Consider the following 18,418-nt stretch of genomic DNA (forward strand, 5'->3'; position numbering starts at 1 on the left):
GAATCTTTCCAGGGATGGGGCATCTACCACCTCTCTGGGCAACCTGTTCCAGTGTTTCACCACCCTCATTGTAAAAAATTTCTTCCTTACATCTAGTCTAAATCTATCCTCTTTTAGTCTAACACCATTACCCCTTGTCCTATCGCAACAGGCCCTGTAAAAAGTTTGTCCCCATCTTTCTTATAGGCCCTCTTTAGGTACTGGAAGGCTGCTAGAAGGTCTCCCCAGAGTCTTCTCTTCTCCAGGCTGAACAACCCCAACTCTCTCAGCCTGTCCTCATAGGAGAGGTGCTCCAGCCCTCTGATCATCTTCATGGCCCTCTTCTGGACCCGCTCCAACAAGTCCATGTCTTTCCTATGTTGGGGGCCCCAGAGCTGGACGCAGTACTCCGGGGGGGTCTCACCAGAGCAGAGTAGAGGGGCAGAATCACCTCCCTCGACCTGCTGGCCATGTTTTCTTTGATGCAGCCCAGGATACGGTTGGTCTTCTGGACTGTGAGCGCATGTTGTTGGCTCATGTCTGGCTTTTCATCCACCAGTACCGCTGAGTCCTTCTCTGCAGGGCTGCTCTCGATCCACTCACTGCCCAGCCTGTATTTGTGCTTGGGATTGTCCCGACCCATGTGCAGGACCTTGCACTTGTCCTTGTTGAACCTCATGAGGTTCACATGGGCCTACTACTTGAGCTTGTCCAGGTCCCTCTGGATGGCATCCCTTCCCTCAGGCATGTCAACCACACCACTCAGCTTGATGTCATCTACAAACTTGCTGAGGGTGCACTCGATCCCCCTGTCTGTGTCATTGATGAAGACATTAAACAGTACTGGTCCCAATACAGACCCCTGAGGGACACCACTTGTCACCGATCTCCATCTGGACATTGAGCCATTGACCACTACCCTCTGGATGCGACCATCCAACCAATTCCTCATCCACAGAACAGTCCACCCATCAAATCCCTATGTCTCCAATTTAGAGAGAAGGGTGTTGTGAGGGACCGTGTCAAAGGCCTTACAGAAGTCTAGACAGACAACATCTGTAGCTCTTCCCTTGTCCACTGATGTAGTCACTCCATCATAGAAGGCCACTAGGTTGGTCAGGCAGTGGTGTTTGGTAACTTTCATATACACGCTCAGAGGGTACAGTATGTGGAAACTGAGTAACTAGAGCTGAATTCTAATAAAACATTAGCTTATACCCCAGTCCTTATTGTGTGTTTATTTTGCAGCTTAAAGTTAAGCATGTGTGCATGATTGATGCTTGAATGTGCAGTGTTGGAGAGTGTTTGGATTTTCTCTTGTGCACCCTGCATGTAGTTATTTTTGCTCTGAAAGCTATGGACAGGGAAATAAAATCAGAGAATTGAACTTGGGTGTTTGGCTGAGTAATTAATTAAAATATTTCCACATAGTCTAGATTTTTTTGTTACACTAAAACTTTTGGGAAAATGAAATAAAACCCAGGACAATCCCCAAAGCAGTTGATGGAAATCCAGTTGTAACTGCCTTTGGACACCCACAGTTCAGCTGAGATCTTGTTTTTTTAGGACTTGAGAAAACTGAAAAACATCAGGAAATACTATTTTCTGTTCATTTTAAAATCTTGTTAGATTTTAATCTTTTGTTTCTTCTTTTTTTGGAATCCATTTTTAAAGTCATACTAGTTTCAGAGAGGTTGTCATAATGTAGATTTTTGAACAAACATCAGTTTGTAGTTTCCTAACTCTTGTAAGAATTTTTATTTAGCTTCAGTATGTTAGAACTACTTAAAGTACCATTTAGCTACTCTTGACTTAGTGGCATATGTTTAGGACTTTAACATGAAGAAAGAAGTTTATCTTATCAAGCAGCAATTTAAAAGAAAATTTTTTTTTGACGGAAATTTCATCAACAAAATCTCGAAGAGCAGAGCTCAGCAGGTTGCTTTCCTCAGATGCACACACAAAAATCCATTTCTGGAATGACAGCCTGGGGACTGTTAGCCAGAAGAATGAGCCAAATTACTTCCATAGTAGGGAAGTGCAGATAGTGGAATTAGGACTTGGGGGGATAACAGGACCAAATGGGAAAGTTTTTTATTTTTTTCTCATTTGCAGTTTATTCTGTAACTCTTCTGCTTTCAGGAGCTCCCCCCCGCCCCCGCCATCCGCAGACTAAATGTAATACTATTCCATTTCAGTTCCCCTTCTTTTGTTACTGTGGGGAAACTTAAGCTTGGCTATTAAAGTAAAAATGTTTTGAACACTAGCTAGTAAGAAGATACTTTTTTTTTGTGAAAACATTTTACTGGGCAATGTTTTCTGCTTTTAGATTTCATAATTTTGGAATTAAAGTCTTGGTAGCTTGTCTGTCATACAAAGTCAGAATTGACAAATACAGAATTTCTATTTTCAGAAATACCTGGCTACTTGATTTTTATATAGAAGTAGCTTTTGTGCTTATTTACTTTAAACAATGCTGTCTCTCCTGTCAGAAGTGCACAGAACCTGAACACAAAGAACATCTTTACATCTTCCTACATCTGAGCTTATGGTACTGCTCTGTTTGTTAATCTTATCTCTGTAAATAGTACAAGTTTGGACAGTAATACAAATACATTAAACATGGTATGTTCATTAGATAGAAATAAAAATTCCTATGCAGAAAGCTTTTATGGTTTCTTGCTGAGGACAGGGGTTGTAGCGTTTGTCAGTAGCTTCTTGGAGGTTGGTGTTTTTCATGATCTAACTTACTTATTCATCATTCACAGTATATAATTTCTAAATATCAAGCGTACTTCTCCGTAAGGCCAAAATACTCATCAATATTAGCAAAAAAGGAAGAAATGTTATGTGAAACCAAATAATTGCCACTTGCATTTAAAAATCAACCGAGCTGTCTGAAACTGGTTAAACTGAAATCTTTCTTAATATTTGAACAATTAACTTTCCTTGTCCATCAGTACTGGACATATGAACAGTCCCTCTGCTGCTCGTCATGCAGTCAAGCTCTCTGTTCTCCCTCCCTATGCTTATTTTATTGAATAAATATTATTTAACCTTATCTGGTAAGTGTCATGCTGTGATGAACAGAAGGTTAAACTATGAAACGTAACAGTCCTTCTCCCAGACAACCACTGAAGTCTGTATTCCCAATTTCTCAGAAATCATTCCTGGGTGGATTTTTAATTAATCATATGTTGCTGTGTTAAGAAAGTAAACTCTAGTTATATTTGTGCCTTGTTTATTTTAGTAAAATTGGTAAAGTCAATAGTAATAAAGTTAATCCAAATAAAATTTCTGATGTAAATGTTGCTTTGTTTTAACATCTTGGTTCTGTTACAGCATTAAATAGTAGCATTGAAGCAATGGAGTTGCTTTGAATTTATGTGTATCTTTTTGTCACTCAGTTGTAGATTAGTATTGACTTCAACGGAGGTACAGTATATTAACAAACTAGTTTTCAATGTATGGAAGAAGTGTCAGGATTTATTTTTACAAGCATTTCAATGGGGCACTACAATATTGTTGAAGAATTTTTAGCTTGTTTGGGCTTAGCGTTGTTTCTTTATACTGGCTCCAAATTAAAGAAGAAATAAACTGGGTGTTAATCTCATGCTATCAGACACACAATGTCTCTATGAAAAGCAACTATGTATCAAGTGAATGTGACTATACCTCCCCCCCCCCAAATTTGGAGACGAATATGCTTTCGGATGTCTGTTGTTGGTATTCTTTGTGGGTTTTTTTCCCCTCTCTCTTGTGTTGGATTTGAATGTGCTTGTCGAAGGGTCATCACTGATAAATCAGGAGAAATAAGGAACAGGACCAGGAGCAGAAGCTGAGGGAAAAGAGAGGAATGGGGAAGGGAAAGGTGGCCAAGATCCCTCATTTGGTCATGATGAGCTGTTAGAGCAGTTCAGTTACTTGTAGAAATGTAGCTTGAGTAGCAATGAAATGTAATGGCCAAACTCCATCATTACTCAAATAGCAGTTCTGTTCATAAAAGGAAATGTCTACAATTAGTATCTACTTCAGAGCAGCTTTCCTATCTGTAGTACACTGGGTTTTGGAGAGAGTGAGTTTTTCTGGTTTGGTTGGAGGTGTGGGGGTGTGGTTTGGTATTTTTTTGTTTCTTTTCAGTAGACACAGAAGTTTTCCTTACCTCTAGAAGGAGTAATTTTTGAGTTAGCTCTGTTTTCCTTTTTCTCCTTAAATCTACCACATAATAGCACTGTGTTGATTGCATTGGCAGAATACATGAAATTGAATTAGGAGCTTATCGGAAGTTCTTTTAAACAAATTAATCTGTCACTGTGGATTGACTGCGAGGATCTATGCACTTTCCCTTTGCTTCAGGACAAGATGATTAAAAATACTGCATCTCCCGCGCTTGTCTGCACCCATGCCCTTATCTAGAGTTTTTAAATTGCTTAACATGTACACTTGTTTGCTGTAGGATAGACTTTTTTCTGGGCAGTCATGTACCTCCCTGAAGTTTGTTCTAGGAACGGAACATTTATATGTGACAAGTAAAATGAAATGCTAAGACTTAAAGGAATTCTGACGTATTCGTAGATTAATTGGACACCTACTTTGAGGGCCAAAAGCAAGTAGACTAGTTTTTGTCTTGCTCTCCTCTGTCTTTGAAAAATCAAGAAGTAGGCCACTAATTTCTTTTCATCTTTCTGTCTTTCCATCTTTGCTTTCCCTGGCAGTCTTGCTTCCTTGCTCCAGTACACTGCACTGCTGCAAAGGGCTTCAGATGCTAGGAATGATTCCTTCTACTGGGCTGTAGAAAGAGGATGATGGAGACGTAAGTGTGAAGGTAGAGGGACAGTGTACAGAGAGGGTGATAACTTCAAGAGTACTATTTCAAGTGATAAGGATTTGGTTACTAAATCTGACTATAATAACACTTTTGGGATTCATATAGGAAACTGTATATAAATGTGATGCTACACCTTCATGTATATTGTAATAATGACAGTGAATGGCAATGTTTCTTCATTTCCATTGTTCTTTTACCCTCCCACACCCCATAAAAGTCACTATTTGTTAACTGAAAAGGATACAGCTGCCTAATACATCTGAACACACCATAATAGAGTAAAATGTGAAGCATGAAGCAAGTCTACTATATCCTTGAAACACTGGGGGAAATTGGAGTTAGACAAAGTAGTTAATGTCTAAGCTTGGCTTTTGGCCAAGACACCAGGGCTAATGCCTAATAGTTCTAAGGAGTACCATGGGATGTCCACCACAGCTGGTCACCACCTTGATTTACATGTCCTGAGAAGAAGCAGCATGTAACGAAAGCCTATGTTCTTCCTTGCAATCCAGGTAGGGTGAAGCTCTGCCCTAAAGTCAACAGTGACTGAAATCTATAACTTGTCAGGACTTGCTGAGCTGGAACTCAGCTCTTGCTAACAGGCCTACTACAGAGTTACTGTGGTTCTATCCTACTGGGCTGCGTACACTAAACTGAATTTTACTAGAGCAGCTTAGTCACCATGTATCTGTGTACAGCTGCCGTGTACGTGCTCCTTGCAATAAGTGTTTGCAGGTGTCACACTTTTTTTTTCTTGTAATGTTTTTCTTGTTTATAAGATAACTGCTTTCCATTATTATTGTATTTTCATACACATCAGTTCCATAAAACACTACCAAATGAAATATAGTCCATATTGCTCTTGCAGTTTTCCACTGGTCAGTATATCTGCTTGCCTTCAGCACAGTTGCTTGACTTTAACTGTATAGGTACATGCTGTTGCATTCATTGAAACTTTGGTAAAATAGAGCCTTTCTAGCTAATGATGTTGCTATTCTAGGTACAGTGATATTTAGGAAACAGGAGAGATGATTTAGTCCATGCCAAGACTTTTTCTTTAAAATTAGCCTTTTAATGCAACAGAATATTTAGGACAACAGCTGAAAGAATTTTCTTGCTATCTCTGTGTTGTTACTAATTCCCTGTCCTTGATGCTGTGGATTAAAATGGTTAGGAAATAAAATTGTTCTTTGTTTGGGGGAAGGAGACAGGATAAGGATACATTATTTTATACAAATATACTCTTTGAAAAATCAAAGCCAAAGGTTTTGTTATTTTTAACCTGCTTTATCATGGACCTCTGAATTATCATTATTTTTTTTAAAGTAAAAAATACCGAATTCTTTAAGCTCGGAGCATGAGGGCCTTAAAGCTTGTTCTGTGTTTCTCTGGAGAAAATGAAAGGATCTTTGTTCCAGTTGGATTCCAGAGCAGGTGAACTTACAAGGTCATAGATAAGCTTCTCATCTTCCTTCAGAGCAGTATTGCATGCTAGTTCTGTCCCAGGCTTTGGATCAGAGTGATGATAAAGATGAGAAGCTTTTTTGGATTCACAGATGAGTTCTGTTAGGGAATGTTGCTTTCTGTTGTATGACAGCTAGTGCTCTCTGCTTCTGGAGTAATGGGTGGATGACTCACTGAGAGATCTTGAGAGGTGTTATGTCAATTACTGAATAAATAAAATCCATGTTTCCACCACATGTGGATCACAAAGAATTTTTCCAAGTGTAGAAATACGATAGAACGGCAACGGCTTTGCCACAGCTGAGGATGACTGACCTGGAAAAGGCCTGGGGTAGTACAAGCTGAGTGACATAGGTCACAGACGATAGTCAATGATGAGGAAATAGTTTATTAAAATAAAGAAGCGTAATTTGTGATATAGTGAGGGCCCGATGCTTATCGTCTTTACCTTACTGTAAATCAGAAGCAATCCTACTGCAGATAAGGAGTGATTGTATAGAACTGGTAGAAGTGAGGTCAGGAGTGAGCCATCTGTTTACTTGGAAGTACTTAATGGTCTCAGAAAAATGGAAAAAACCCTCTGCCTTAAAACACTAGGCTCACAGAGCGCAATGGAGGTGGTCTTGGTGTGAAACAAATTAACCAAACTTGGAGGAAGCTTCAAGCTCTGTTGGCACAAAAACTGTTCTGAACTTTTTTCAGAGCTGTTTACTTTCTAGACTATTTAAATAATGTTAAGGTTTCTTCAGATGTGGTCAAAGTTGGTTGAAGGGGCAGTTAAGCTTTCCAGGCATTGTAACTCCCTTCAGTGATTTGTGAATACAAAGGTCTTCTATTTCCAGGCTTTTTAGCCCTTTAATCTTCACAGGCACAGATGTTCAGACGGAGTTTTTATACAACGAACGGAAACCCAAATCGTTTAAGCTGGTAATATTTACACTTACCATGTACTGTAAAATTCAAACGGTTTACTACATCTCTGATTAAAGGATTCCAAAATGCACTGAAGGATTAAAATAGCAGAGCATACTAACCAAGCAGACATGTACACATTGTGTCATGATGTTTTGTTTGGCCTCTGCTGCGTTTTTCTGCTAGCCTTGAGAGATCTGAGAAATTGTTATCTGCAATTTTTAGGGGCTTTTTGGTAGATTGTTTTTTATCAAACCACCAATGTTCCACATGTTTCTTGTAAGAGGCATAAAAAATATGGTTGTTGCAAATGAACATCTATAAAATGGACTGTAAAGACTTTCTGCTGGGAGATTGTTGTGGCTATACAGGTATGGCCTTTATTGGAAATCAGCTGAGCTAATACTGGAAGAATATTCCTTTAAGACGCTTAGACTGGTGAAAGAATTAAACCAGTTCCATAGATGTGTTTACAACACTGGCAGGGAAATATGATAATGTTACACTTGAACAGGTTCTAAAACTAAACTATAATTTCCTCAGCCCATTCAAAATTTGGCATCCTCTGCTCTGAACTGCAGTTTAGTTCTAGTTTCTGTGAGTCTGCCTGCTTTTCTTTTTACATTCTTGAAATTTTAAGAGGGCAAAAACTAGCTCTTACTTTGTGGGATTGATCATTGATCAATTATATGATAAGATGGTGAATGTTCATGAAGAATACTGTGTTCGTCTCATCCCAAATATGACATACGCATTTTTAATAATAATGGTATACTATTATACTGGCTTTTTGAATCCTCAGTCAGGCTGAGCCTGGCTGTGATGAAAGCTGCATGCACATCTTTTGTGACAGGCTTCGCCCTAGCAAAATCTTCAATCAGTCAGAACTATAAAATAAAGGAGTTGTGACCCTGGGTTAATGGAATAAATAAGAAGAGGTCATGTTTTCCAAGTGCCTTGACACTCCTTTAATAATGATGGTGACAGTTTGGTGTCCTAGCATGGGTTATCATGTATGGCGTAATGGAAGGGACAATGAAAAAATGCCTAAAGCCTGAAGGGTGTTGAGGAATATTAACAGGATTAGGGCGCTCTGCTCTGGGAAGCACAGGACAAATATGATAGTAGTAGTTTAAAATAAAAAATGGCATGCTGGCTTATGTTAATTCCACTTTGCATCCAGCACATGAACGTGAGTACTAGAGTGAATACCATTGGTAGCATTTTTCTGAGCAGGTGACAAAATGTTCTAGATATGCTTTCTTTGCCTTTGGGTGAAAGTAATATCGTAAAGCTTTGCAAAACATACATTCATGCCTGTTACATCCCTTTCAGATGTATCATTAGGAATATGATGTAGTTAATTTGTTCATGAATCCATTTAAATTCAGGGCATTTAACCAGGAAAAAGAATTACTGGATAACATGTTAGAAATTAAATCTATGAAATATAACATTATTGTATCTAAACTGAAATTGGAAAAAAACAGAAATGTCTGATTTGCTTTAGATATTTCCAGGTTTAAAGCTTGCCATTGTCTTTTATCCCTTCTCAGTTTTGAATTTGGACTGCTGTAACATGCTTGGTATCTCCAAAATACTTAGTAACAGTGGCTGTGGCTATAGCAGCTTACTTAATTATGTAGCTGGTTAAACGGTATATACTGTCACCAAGCATTATGATCATTATTACTGGGAAAGTCCATCATTAATTCACATTTGGAGTACTGTATGCAGTATTGCACACCCATGTCAAAGGGTAGGAGTGGAAAAGGTGCTGAGAATGAGGACAGTCCGAACTCTGGCCTGTTTTCCGTACAAAAAGAGACTGAGCAGATTAGGACTGCTGAATTTCAGAGTGAGATCCCAGAATTGGATTGTGTTAGTGATTTCAAATCAGACATCATGGTATGGTGAAGAAGAATACAGAATGATCCTTCTTCATTTATCATAATGAAAAAATTTGGGAGACAGTGAAATTGTCAGGCTGCACATTTAACAAGAGGAAAAGGAAGCACTTTTTCAATGTAAAACATGCAAGCTTTTGGAAGCCAAGATTAGAAATATGCTAAAAAAGGGATTAATTGTATTCATGGAGATTAAGTCCAGTAGTGGGTGTGAAAAACAAATTGAATATGGTGATTAGCTGAAGGAGGCCCTTAAATTACTGATTAGCTGGAAGCAGAGGGTCCATGGATGTCTCTGAACGTGTCCTGGTTCTTATACTGTTCCGTAAACTTTTGCTTCTTCCACACAGTCGGAAACATAATACTGGGTTAAATGGGCCTCTGATTTATCTACTTTTTTCCCTACTTTTCTGAACAGTTAATTTGTATGTAAGCTAAAGTTTAATAGGATGAAGTATCCTACAGTATTTAAAATCAGTGTTAGTGCATTGTCAGTCATTGTCTTCACGCACAACTAGTTACATTTGAAATATTTGTGGCTTTCAGTTCAAGTGATATTTCCTCTTCAGGGACATTCTTGCATAGTATAGTTTCAACAACTGCTGCTGAAATCCCGAGATGCGGATCTTATTTCTAAATTCTGACAGAGGTGGTACTAGAAATTTGCATTGTGTTTCAATAGCTTGTGCACTCCTAGTTTTTGCTGGAATTTTTGATTCAGGATCAGAGTGATTGCTGAATTATATGAATTCAAGATAAACTGTTTTTCTATTTAAAATGCAATCTATGTCAACCTTCTGGTAGCATGTTTAATTCAGTAAGATTTAAGGTTGTAATATAGTAAAAGTGAGGACAGACTCAATGCTTGTCATAAGTCTAAAGCTACAGGAATGAGAAGTATTGCATTAGGCAGTGATTTAATGGAGAATTAGTCTGCCTAAAAGCGACTAAACATGTTAAAATTCTATAGGGTAACTTTAAATTTCTGAAATCCTTAAAATTTGGAAGTAAGCAAGTAAAGAATATAAAGTTAGATTTTTAATTTTTTTTTTTCAGAACATAAAAAATAGTGGATGTAATTAAGGAAGCAAGAGACACAGTGTTCTAAAGTATTCTGCTTTCTGTTTTTTTCAATTTGTTACCAATGATATACAGAGTTTTTGTAACTATGTAATCTACATACTCATGCCTGTTGCATTGAAGATAAGTAAAATGTGTGTGTGAAATATTTAAAATCAAACAAACTTAATTGCACTGTAGTTCCTCTATGATTCATAGTAATGTTGACTGCTAGTTATGGATTTTTAGTTCTGCATTTAGGATTAAATTCCATGGTCTTAAATATTCCGTGTGCATTTATTTAGCTCTGCATGGAATCAGTATTGAAGGTTTTGTATGCAGAACAAAACAAATGCTTAGTTAGCATTTAAGTCCATGGGAGCTGTACACAGTTTGTTTGAGAGAAGATTTTGGTGATATGTTTTTAATTGTCTTTCTTAACTTGATTAGTTAACCCAAGGAAGCAAATATGATTCATGTTGCATGGACCTGAGGAAAATGAAGGAAAACAGAGGAATTAGAATTTGTTTTCTTGTCTGCCATGTGGATAAACATCTTCCTCTTTTCTGTGTTGACTTTCATTGTCTTAATAAGTTTATTAGCTTGCTCCGTTTGGTGTTCAAAAACAGTAAGTTAAATCACAAGTATTATGCTACAGATCTTGTACAACAAACCAATTTATAAACAAACAAAACACAAAGAAACCGGGAGTAAAAAACCAAACCTCCAAGAAACAGGGAGATTCTTAGTATCTTTTAGAAAGATAAAAAATAAAATTGAAATTACATTGTTCCATAGACTGCCTGCCCACAGTGGTATTTTCATTAAGATTTTGGGGAATTCTCTTATCTGCTTAAATGTACCTGAAACAGACTTTGGGCTGGTGTTGATCTTTTTCTCTTATGTTATTTCTAAATAAATGATCCCAATATTGAAAAGTTCTGAGCTTCTAACAGATTCTGATTAAATCAGATCATTTGTGACTGCTTAAAAAAAAGGTGTTTTTCTGGCTTTTTGTTTGTTTTCAGTTCAGCCAGGTTCATTTAGGTAAATAAAGTACTTCCTTTCTGAAGTTTTAGTCTTTATGTACTTTTTATACACTGACCTGATGTATTTATTCTATATATGAATGATGTTTTTTGAAAAAAAGACCCAACAAACTGTTTTAGAAACTGCCTAATTTGAAAAAGACGACTGTCAGAATAAAACCTGAATGTAATGCAGCTCCTGTTTATAAAAGTAGCAAACTAGCAAAATACAAGAAAACTGGGGGAAAAGAACAGAAAGGGATGCAGAGTGCCGATATGTAAAGGAAGAAGAGTGACCCTGCAACTACCCTTCTAAATATCTAGCCTCAATTCAGTTTCCCACTCACTGTTAGAAAGGTGACAGATTTGAAGATATTTGGTGCATAACAGTCATTATGAAGAAAATTTCTGATTTAAAGAATCTTTAATAGCAACTTGATAGGAGTTAGTGCAGATGTAGAAATTGCAAGCACTTGAAAGCTTATCTCACTTTTGTTTACATTGTTTACTATACAGCTGTACCTGGTGAAATGTATTACTTCCTCTTACAAACCTTGTCCTGCCAAATAACTGAAAAATGTATAGGAAAGAAAGGGCGGGCTAGAATTATGGGGTGGAATTAAGGCGAAAAATAGATTGAATTTGTAGAGCAAAATATTTGGTTGTTGATTAACTTGCAGGAGAGAGAAATCTTTTTGATGGTGCATTGATAGTTAGAATGAATATTACTAGGTCACCTAGAGAAGGTATGAATCATGAACTATGGGAAAGTAGATTCAACGGATTAGTTAATCTCTCCCTTTTGCAGGCTATGTGATTCTATTAAAGAAATTTCTTTCATGACTTAACTTGGCAGGGAAAATTCAGTATGCATTTCACTTGTTCCCCAGTGCAGGCTCAAGCTCTTCCCTTCAGAAAGTGTGCTGTTTAATGGGTAGTTTTTAAAGGGAGAGGAGGAGGGACCTAGCATCAGGAATCTCTGAATATGTGGTGTTTCCGAGATGTTCTGGAATACTTCAGCTGTCTCCTGGAGCTACCTGCAATTTCTTGGCTATATCCTAGGGCTGTGGTAGAATTCATTATGGGCAACAAAGTAACTTGGAAGTCATAGGACCAAAGGACGGGAAGTGACCTGTGAGTCCTGTAGTTCAGCTCCCCTGCCCCAGGGAAGGATCAGTTATACCTTAGTTGTTCCTGGTAGAGGTTCGGGATCAGCCTCTGTTGTGCCAGGATCTCTTCAGGCAATCTGTTCTCGTGGATTGTTTGCCTTTCCACCATGTAGTTTTTCCTCCTAGCTAATTTGGATCACCTCTGATTAAATTTAAATTCACTGTTACTTGTGTGTTGGCTATAGACATGGAGAACACTTTGCTGCAAAGAGAAAATGAACAGCTCTTTGTATTTATTTCTGTAAACTGTGTGGAAGACTCATTATTGCCCCCTATGTTTTCCATTCCTTAAGCTAAGCAGCTTCAATTTATTCAGCCTTTCGTAGTAGGTTTCACTGAGTAGATTGTGCCATTAATCACGTCATCTTCTCTAAAGATTTGTCTGTAGCCCCCATCTTTCTCAAAGTAAGAAAACAGACCTTAATTAAAAATAGAAGTGGATAACCTGATTTGCTACTGAAAATTCCTGTCTCAGAATTTTGTCATCTTATAACTAAGTAATATTGATGAATTTGTACATCAGTGTAAGACATTATATTGTTACTTTTTGGTTAGTATTATTATGTTCTTACTTAACTAGCTAGATTAAACCTTCTTGTGCTATGTCTAGAACTCTCTTACTGCAAAGATTAAGGGGGGTGAAATTACTTTACATTGCCTTCAGTCATTTAAAGTATCATTTTATCTGCAGCAATTCTTGCCGCAATGAAGTTTGGCAGCCAGAACGTTCTCTCTGCAACAGGTCAACACTTGTCACTATTATATCAGTTTCTATTTCTGCATAATGAAATATTTCTTATGTTAGTGGTGACTTAAGTTGCTTGCAGACTAATAGATTTTAGTTGTTGCCTGCAAGAGTGTCTTTGGCTTTAAAAAAAAAGGTGTACTGAACCATCATAAAAATGATTAAGAAATAGTCCAGACAAATGAACCTGACTTGTCTGAGAACAAAGGACTATTAGTTTTATAATAAGTAAATTTTACTGCAAACCGGGGTCAGACCAGAAGAGTGTCTCTGTGTGTAACTATTATAATTTTTGTATCTGTGGTAGAGCTACATTAATGTGTAGTGTAAGTATGAACACTGAATATTCACTGAAAAAATTACAAGCTGAAGAATAGCTTGTTTAGTTGGTCAAATTGTGAGCCAGTGGTGTTCTGTTATTGGATATGAAAGCAAATGTAACAGCCAGAAATCAAGACCTTGTTGCATGTTATTCATAATTTTGACATTATGCGGTATTAGGTTGTACAGGCTGTTGGATTTAAAAGACTGATGCCAAATGGGGTACCCACCGAAAAAAGATATATTAAATAGAGACACCTGCTCCTGTTTTCAAATAACATTGGAGAAATGGGTAACATCTCACACTAATGCAGATGCTTTTTATTATTCACAAGTTATAATTAAATGCAGTTTTTTCTGTGGTTGGTGATGAAAGTGTGAGACCAACCTCAGAGGGAGGAAATGTTTCAGATTATGCAGACCACAACCGACTATTACGCAGCAGCACCACAAACCCTGTGCTGGCTTGACTTTTCATATTGTAATGGTGTATTCAACCCATGTTTGCAAACCACATTCCACCAAAGCCTGCCATGTTTATAGCTCACTGATCAGTAATGTATGCTCACTGGCATAGGTGGTTTGCAGTTGAGTTAGTGACTGCACATGTTATCTGTGACTAGAGGCAAAGTATGTAGATGTTAATCGTTTGCTATTATACAATAATGTTTGAGGCAAAATTATTAGTGGAAGTTACATGTTTAGGAGGTCATCCTTTGAAGGGGGGAGAAGTGACATACAGACAGACAAGGCTGTCTTTCCAAAGCTCATTTTGAGGTAGCTACACACCTGAATAGGGCTGGAGAGGTATGGCAAGCATTTGTTTGTGAACGGTGCCTTTTTTGTCTCCTAATTGAATTGATATGCATGTATGCTTGTTGGTACAAAGGTTATTCAGAATATAAATAAACTATTAAAGGATGCTCATTTAAAAGAATGTTCTGCATATTAATACTTGTGCGAATCAGACATCGGAAGCCTGCTTTGAAAACTTGTGATTCAGCCAGTTGGACAAGGGAAGCAACAGACAAACTATGTGTTTAATGAAAACGGATGTAATTTCTATGTGACAAAGTTAAGCGCTCTGCACAGCACGAAACACTGACTATGTCTAGCTCCAGGAATGGGTAAAGCTTGGGGCACAAGTCCACAGAGAGATGGGGATGGCTGGTTTTAACTTATAGGTTGTGCTGATACCTTGCCAACCACAAGGTCAGGCTATTTAAATATTTGGCCACAGCTTGAGGGGTTAACTCTCCTTACAGTAACACTCCCTGCCCTTCCTAATCCTTCCTAGCTTCCTTCAAGAGAAAACCCCCCTCTCTTTGGGGTTCTTTGTTTCGCTTTCCCTGTGCTGCTGAATGGTGAGTATGGGCTAAATGGCACTGAACACCTGGACCAACAATTTGTCCTGTCTTTTATTGAATTTGATGGGGATTTCTGTGAAGGTAGGATTGGGCAGATCATCTTGAATAGCTCTCTTCCTTGAAGCATTAATATGGGGGGTGGGGAAAAGCGGTAATGTGAGAGTTAACTATTGCAGTATTTTTGGCTGGTTGGAAATCAGCCTGTCCTCTTACGTTATTGCTTTGCTAAAAAGTTCCACATTAGATGGAAGTTCCTGAAATAATATTGCAACTGCTAGCAATCTCCATTGTTGAGGCATCAGAGTGGAAGAGAGCAGTTAGTGTCTGTTGACCCAAGTTCGTCACCAAAAATGACCTTACTTCCTGACTTTGCTAATATTGTAACAGTTTTCAATCTCCACATTTCCAAGCTTTGCATCACACAATGTTTTCCACTGCTGAGAACTAAAGAAAATCTATTCCTATCCAGATAGTCCAAAAAATACTTTTGGTCTGAATGGTTGATGGTTGTAGGAGACCTCCTCCTATACTGGCAGAATAGGCAGCCGTTTGACAGGGAATGAGTAAGACAAGTTACTTCCCATGTCATTCAGTTTCACTTGTGACTGCAGAATGAATGGCTTAAAAAGGATATTAGTGCCCTCCTTGTATTACAGTGTGAGTTCTTGTTCCTAAGTCAATCTATTGTGTCTACAGGTTCCCCAGAGGATAGAAGAGCAAAGAGATGCATCTGAGGATAGCAGTGCAGGAATCCCAGGCATGTGGGGAAGTTGGGGCCCCTGGTCTGCCTGCTCTCGGAGCTGCAGTGGCGGTGTGATGGAGCAAACGCGGCCCTGCCTCCCAGCCTATTACCGTGAAAGGGGCTACCGAAGGCCAGGGCGGCAGTACCCGGCCTCAGAGAGAACTCTTGCTCATCAGAATTCCCGCCATCACGAGGACTCGCTGACTGCTTATCCTGGCCATGTAATTTCTGCCATCCGTACATCTGTGCCGCTTCACAGGAATGAAGAGCAGCTTTGGGCTGGCCTTCGGGCCTCTGCTTCTTCCGGAGGCCGTAATAACAGCCATCTGAGCAGAGGAGCATTGAGAGGCAGCAGGCATTCTCAGTCCCAGAGGCAGCACACTAAGCCAGAAAAGAGGTACGTGTCTATGGACACATTTTATTCTTGCTGTGAATGATGTATCTTAAGAATGACTTGTCAGATTAGAGTTGATTTTTTTAATACTTACGGAAAAGTTATTAAAGACTAAGACTGACTTTTACAATGTTTACCATCTTCTATGGAAGGCTATCCTCCCTGTTGACTACTTATATGATAATACCCAATGACAGATATAATTATTCTACAGTTGTACTAGGCGGATTGTCTTATTTCCCTTTAAGATTTGTTTTATGATTTATTGATATATTTTTCCTTTTCCACTACACTCTCACTTGACATTTCCATCTTCACCACAGTAATAAAAATCAGAACAAGTAACAGCTCTATAATTGGATTCTTAACTTCAACAGCCATTCTGATTTTAGTTGGTTGAAAAAAAGATTCATCAAACTTTTTTTCATAAAGAATGGCCAACTGTCTGTTCACTTTTTTTCCTAGTCAAAACTAGGTTTGTTTTGTATTTTTCAGAGAGTTTCTATTTATGGGCTTTTTGTTTTCTCTTTTCCCTTTTTTGTTTTCTACCACCTCTTTTAGCAAAATTTCCTGGTTTATGAAACTAAAAAATGTGGTTGTTTAATACATAGAATTTTTTAAACACTGTATATGTTTATATCAGTTTCATAATATTAGCTGTTCAGTCTTTAAGGCTGGGTGGAACTGTGCTGTTACAATTAATTCCAATTAATTCTCCAGTTTCTGGAGAAACACTTTTTTCTCAGATACCAATCTGTCAGATTTTTGTATATATGTATGAAAGGAAAATAGAAGTGTTTCCAGTTTGGAAACTGAGGAGAAGGGGCATGAAGATCCCCTGGGAGGGAGTGCTCCTGAAATGTCTCTGTTCTGTCTGTCTTTCCTCAGAATATGTGTTCCAGCAGTTCTCTGGTTCTTTCCCTGTCAGCTCTCTTCTGGGAGATGCACGGAGAGATTTTTTTGGGGGATAGTTAACAAAAAACCCCGAACAAACCAAACAAAAAAAGAACCCCAAAAACAAAACCAAAAAAACCCTCCTTCATATCATCTGCTTCTTTAAGATTCTTAGGTGAAGCAGTCAACTGTAATTCCCTTTTTAAAGACATCTTGCTGACCCAAACAAAAAAAAGAATGTTACCTTGAGGCAACATTCCAGCCTGACTGGAATAAGACAGTAGGACTGTCTGTTGCTGGTGATAAAGACATCCTCAGCCCCTGCAAGAAACTCTCTCCATCTAAAAGAATATCTGAAAATACAAATTAACCTGTTAGCCTCCTGTTTGTCTCCGTGAAGCATAAATTTCAAAAAGTGGGACCAGCAGTTCAGATGTTGATCTTCCTAGGTGTTGGCCATTTGCTTTAATCACTGCTTTGTCTTTCTTTCAAACCCATGCAAATGGATAGCCTAGACCTATTGAGTATAACTTCAATATGGCACTTGATGATCTTATAAAAATTCAGAGAATGCCAGAGGCAGGCTTTTAGTAGCAGTGTTAACATGACTGCATTGAGACATAAGTCATATTTTCTTTTTTCTGTTTTCCTACTTAATCATTTACTATAATGCATTTCTGTTCTCAGCTGCGCAGCGTAACGGATACAGGTTGTAGCACATAGCTGGGTTATTACTAATATTGGAAGCCTGGCCTTGAACCATCAGCACAAAGTCATTCAGAGCCTGTTTGCTCCAGCCCCTTGGCACCCTCAGTCTCCAAGGGAATCCCAGCTGGCCTGGACTCTGTAGCAGACCTGCTGCCCGGCTGCTGGCACAGCTGGGCTTCCATCCCTGCAGGCTATCCCTTGCTGCTGTGGTGGCCTCTGCAGGCCAGGAGAGACTGGAACAATTTGAAACAATCACTGCAGTTATGGCTGGAACATGAGAGGACAGTGAGCAGAAAATAATATTGACTGTGTGCAGAAGTGAAGCTATGTTATTTCCTAATAAATGCCTTCCTATATGAAATACTAAAATGATCATAATGTCTGTTGTGCCTCCACTTTCCTGTATGATGGAGGCCTTTGCTTTTGAAAATTCTTGTGCTTTCCTAAGCACAGTGCAAGCTTCTGTACCACAGCTGATTTTCCACCCACACACACACTGCCCCTTGGCAAAAGACTGTGTATTCAAGGTCAGTGTTTTAATCTTATTTGCATAATAAGTTATTTCCATCTTGTGTTAGGAGGGTCCCTGGTGGCTTTAAAGCCTGTTGTATTGCATAACTTTCAGATTCTTTGGTGGTGACTGTAAAAACAGAATGAGAACAAAAAATGTTATTTGAAAATGAAATTATTAGAATGACAAATCTAATAGTTTTCCTTAATTTACAAAATCCAGAGTACAAACCTTCTTTACAAAGGAGATTACTGGTCCTTTCAGACAGATGGAAAATGGATTTCAAAATGTAAGTTACTCTAGACATGATTTTTATACTCTAGACCACAATGTTCACTAAATGGGTGATATTGGAAATTGGTGTCAGGCTATTAAAAAAAAAAAAAAAAA

General features: G+C 38.3%; 1 protein-coding gene across 2 annotated transcripts in view; it reads left to right on the forward strand.

Moving 5' to 3' along the window:
* Window positions 1–18,418, forward strand: part of THSD4 (thrombospondin type 1 domain containing 4) — a 333,781-nt gene that overhangs the window by 27,483 nt on the left and 287,880 nt on the right. For both annotated transcript variants that reach the window (XM_050903083.1, XM_050903082.1), the window contains exon 4: window positions 15,476–15,918. In XM_050903083.1, coding sequence (XP_050759040.1) covers window positions 15,476–15,918 — 443 coding nt within the window. The remainder of the gene's footprint in view (window positions 1–15,475; window positions 15,919–18,418) is intronic.

Source organism: Gymnogyps californianus, chromosome 11 (genome assembly GCF_018139145.2).
Source record: "Gymnogyps californianus isolate 813 chromosome 11, ASM1813914v2, whole genome shotgun sequence".
NCBI classification, from domain to species: domain Eukaryota; kingdom Metazoa; phylum Chordata; class Aves; order Accipitriformes; family Cathartidae; genus Gymnogyps; species Gymnogyps californianus.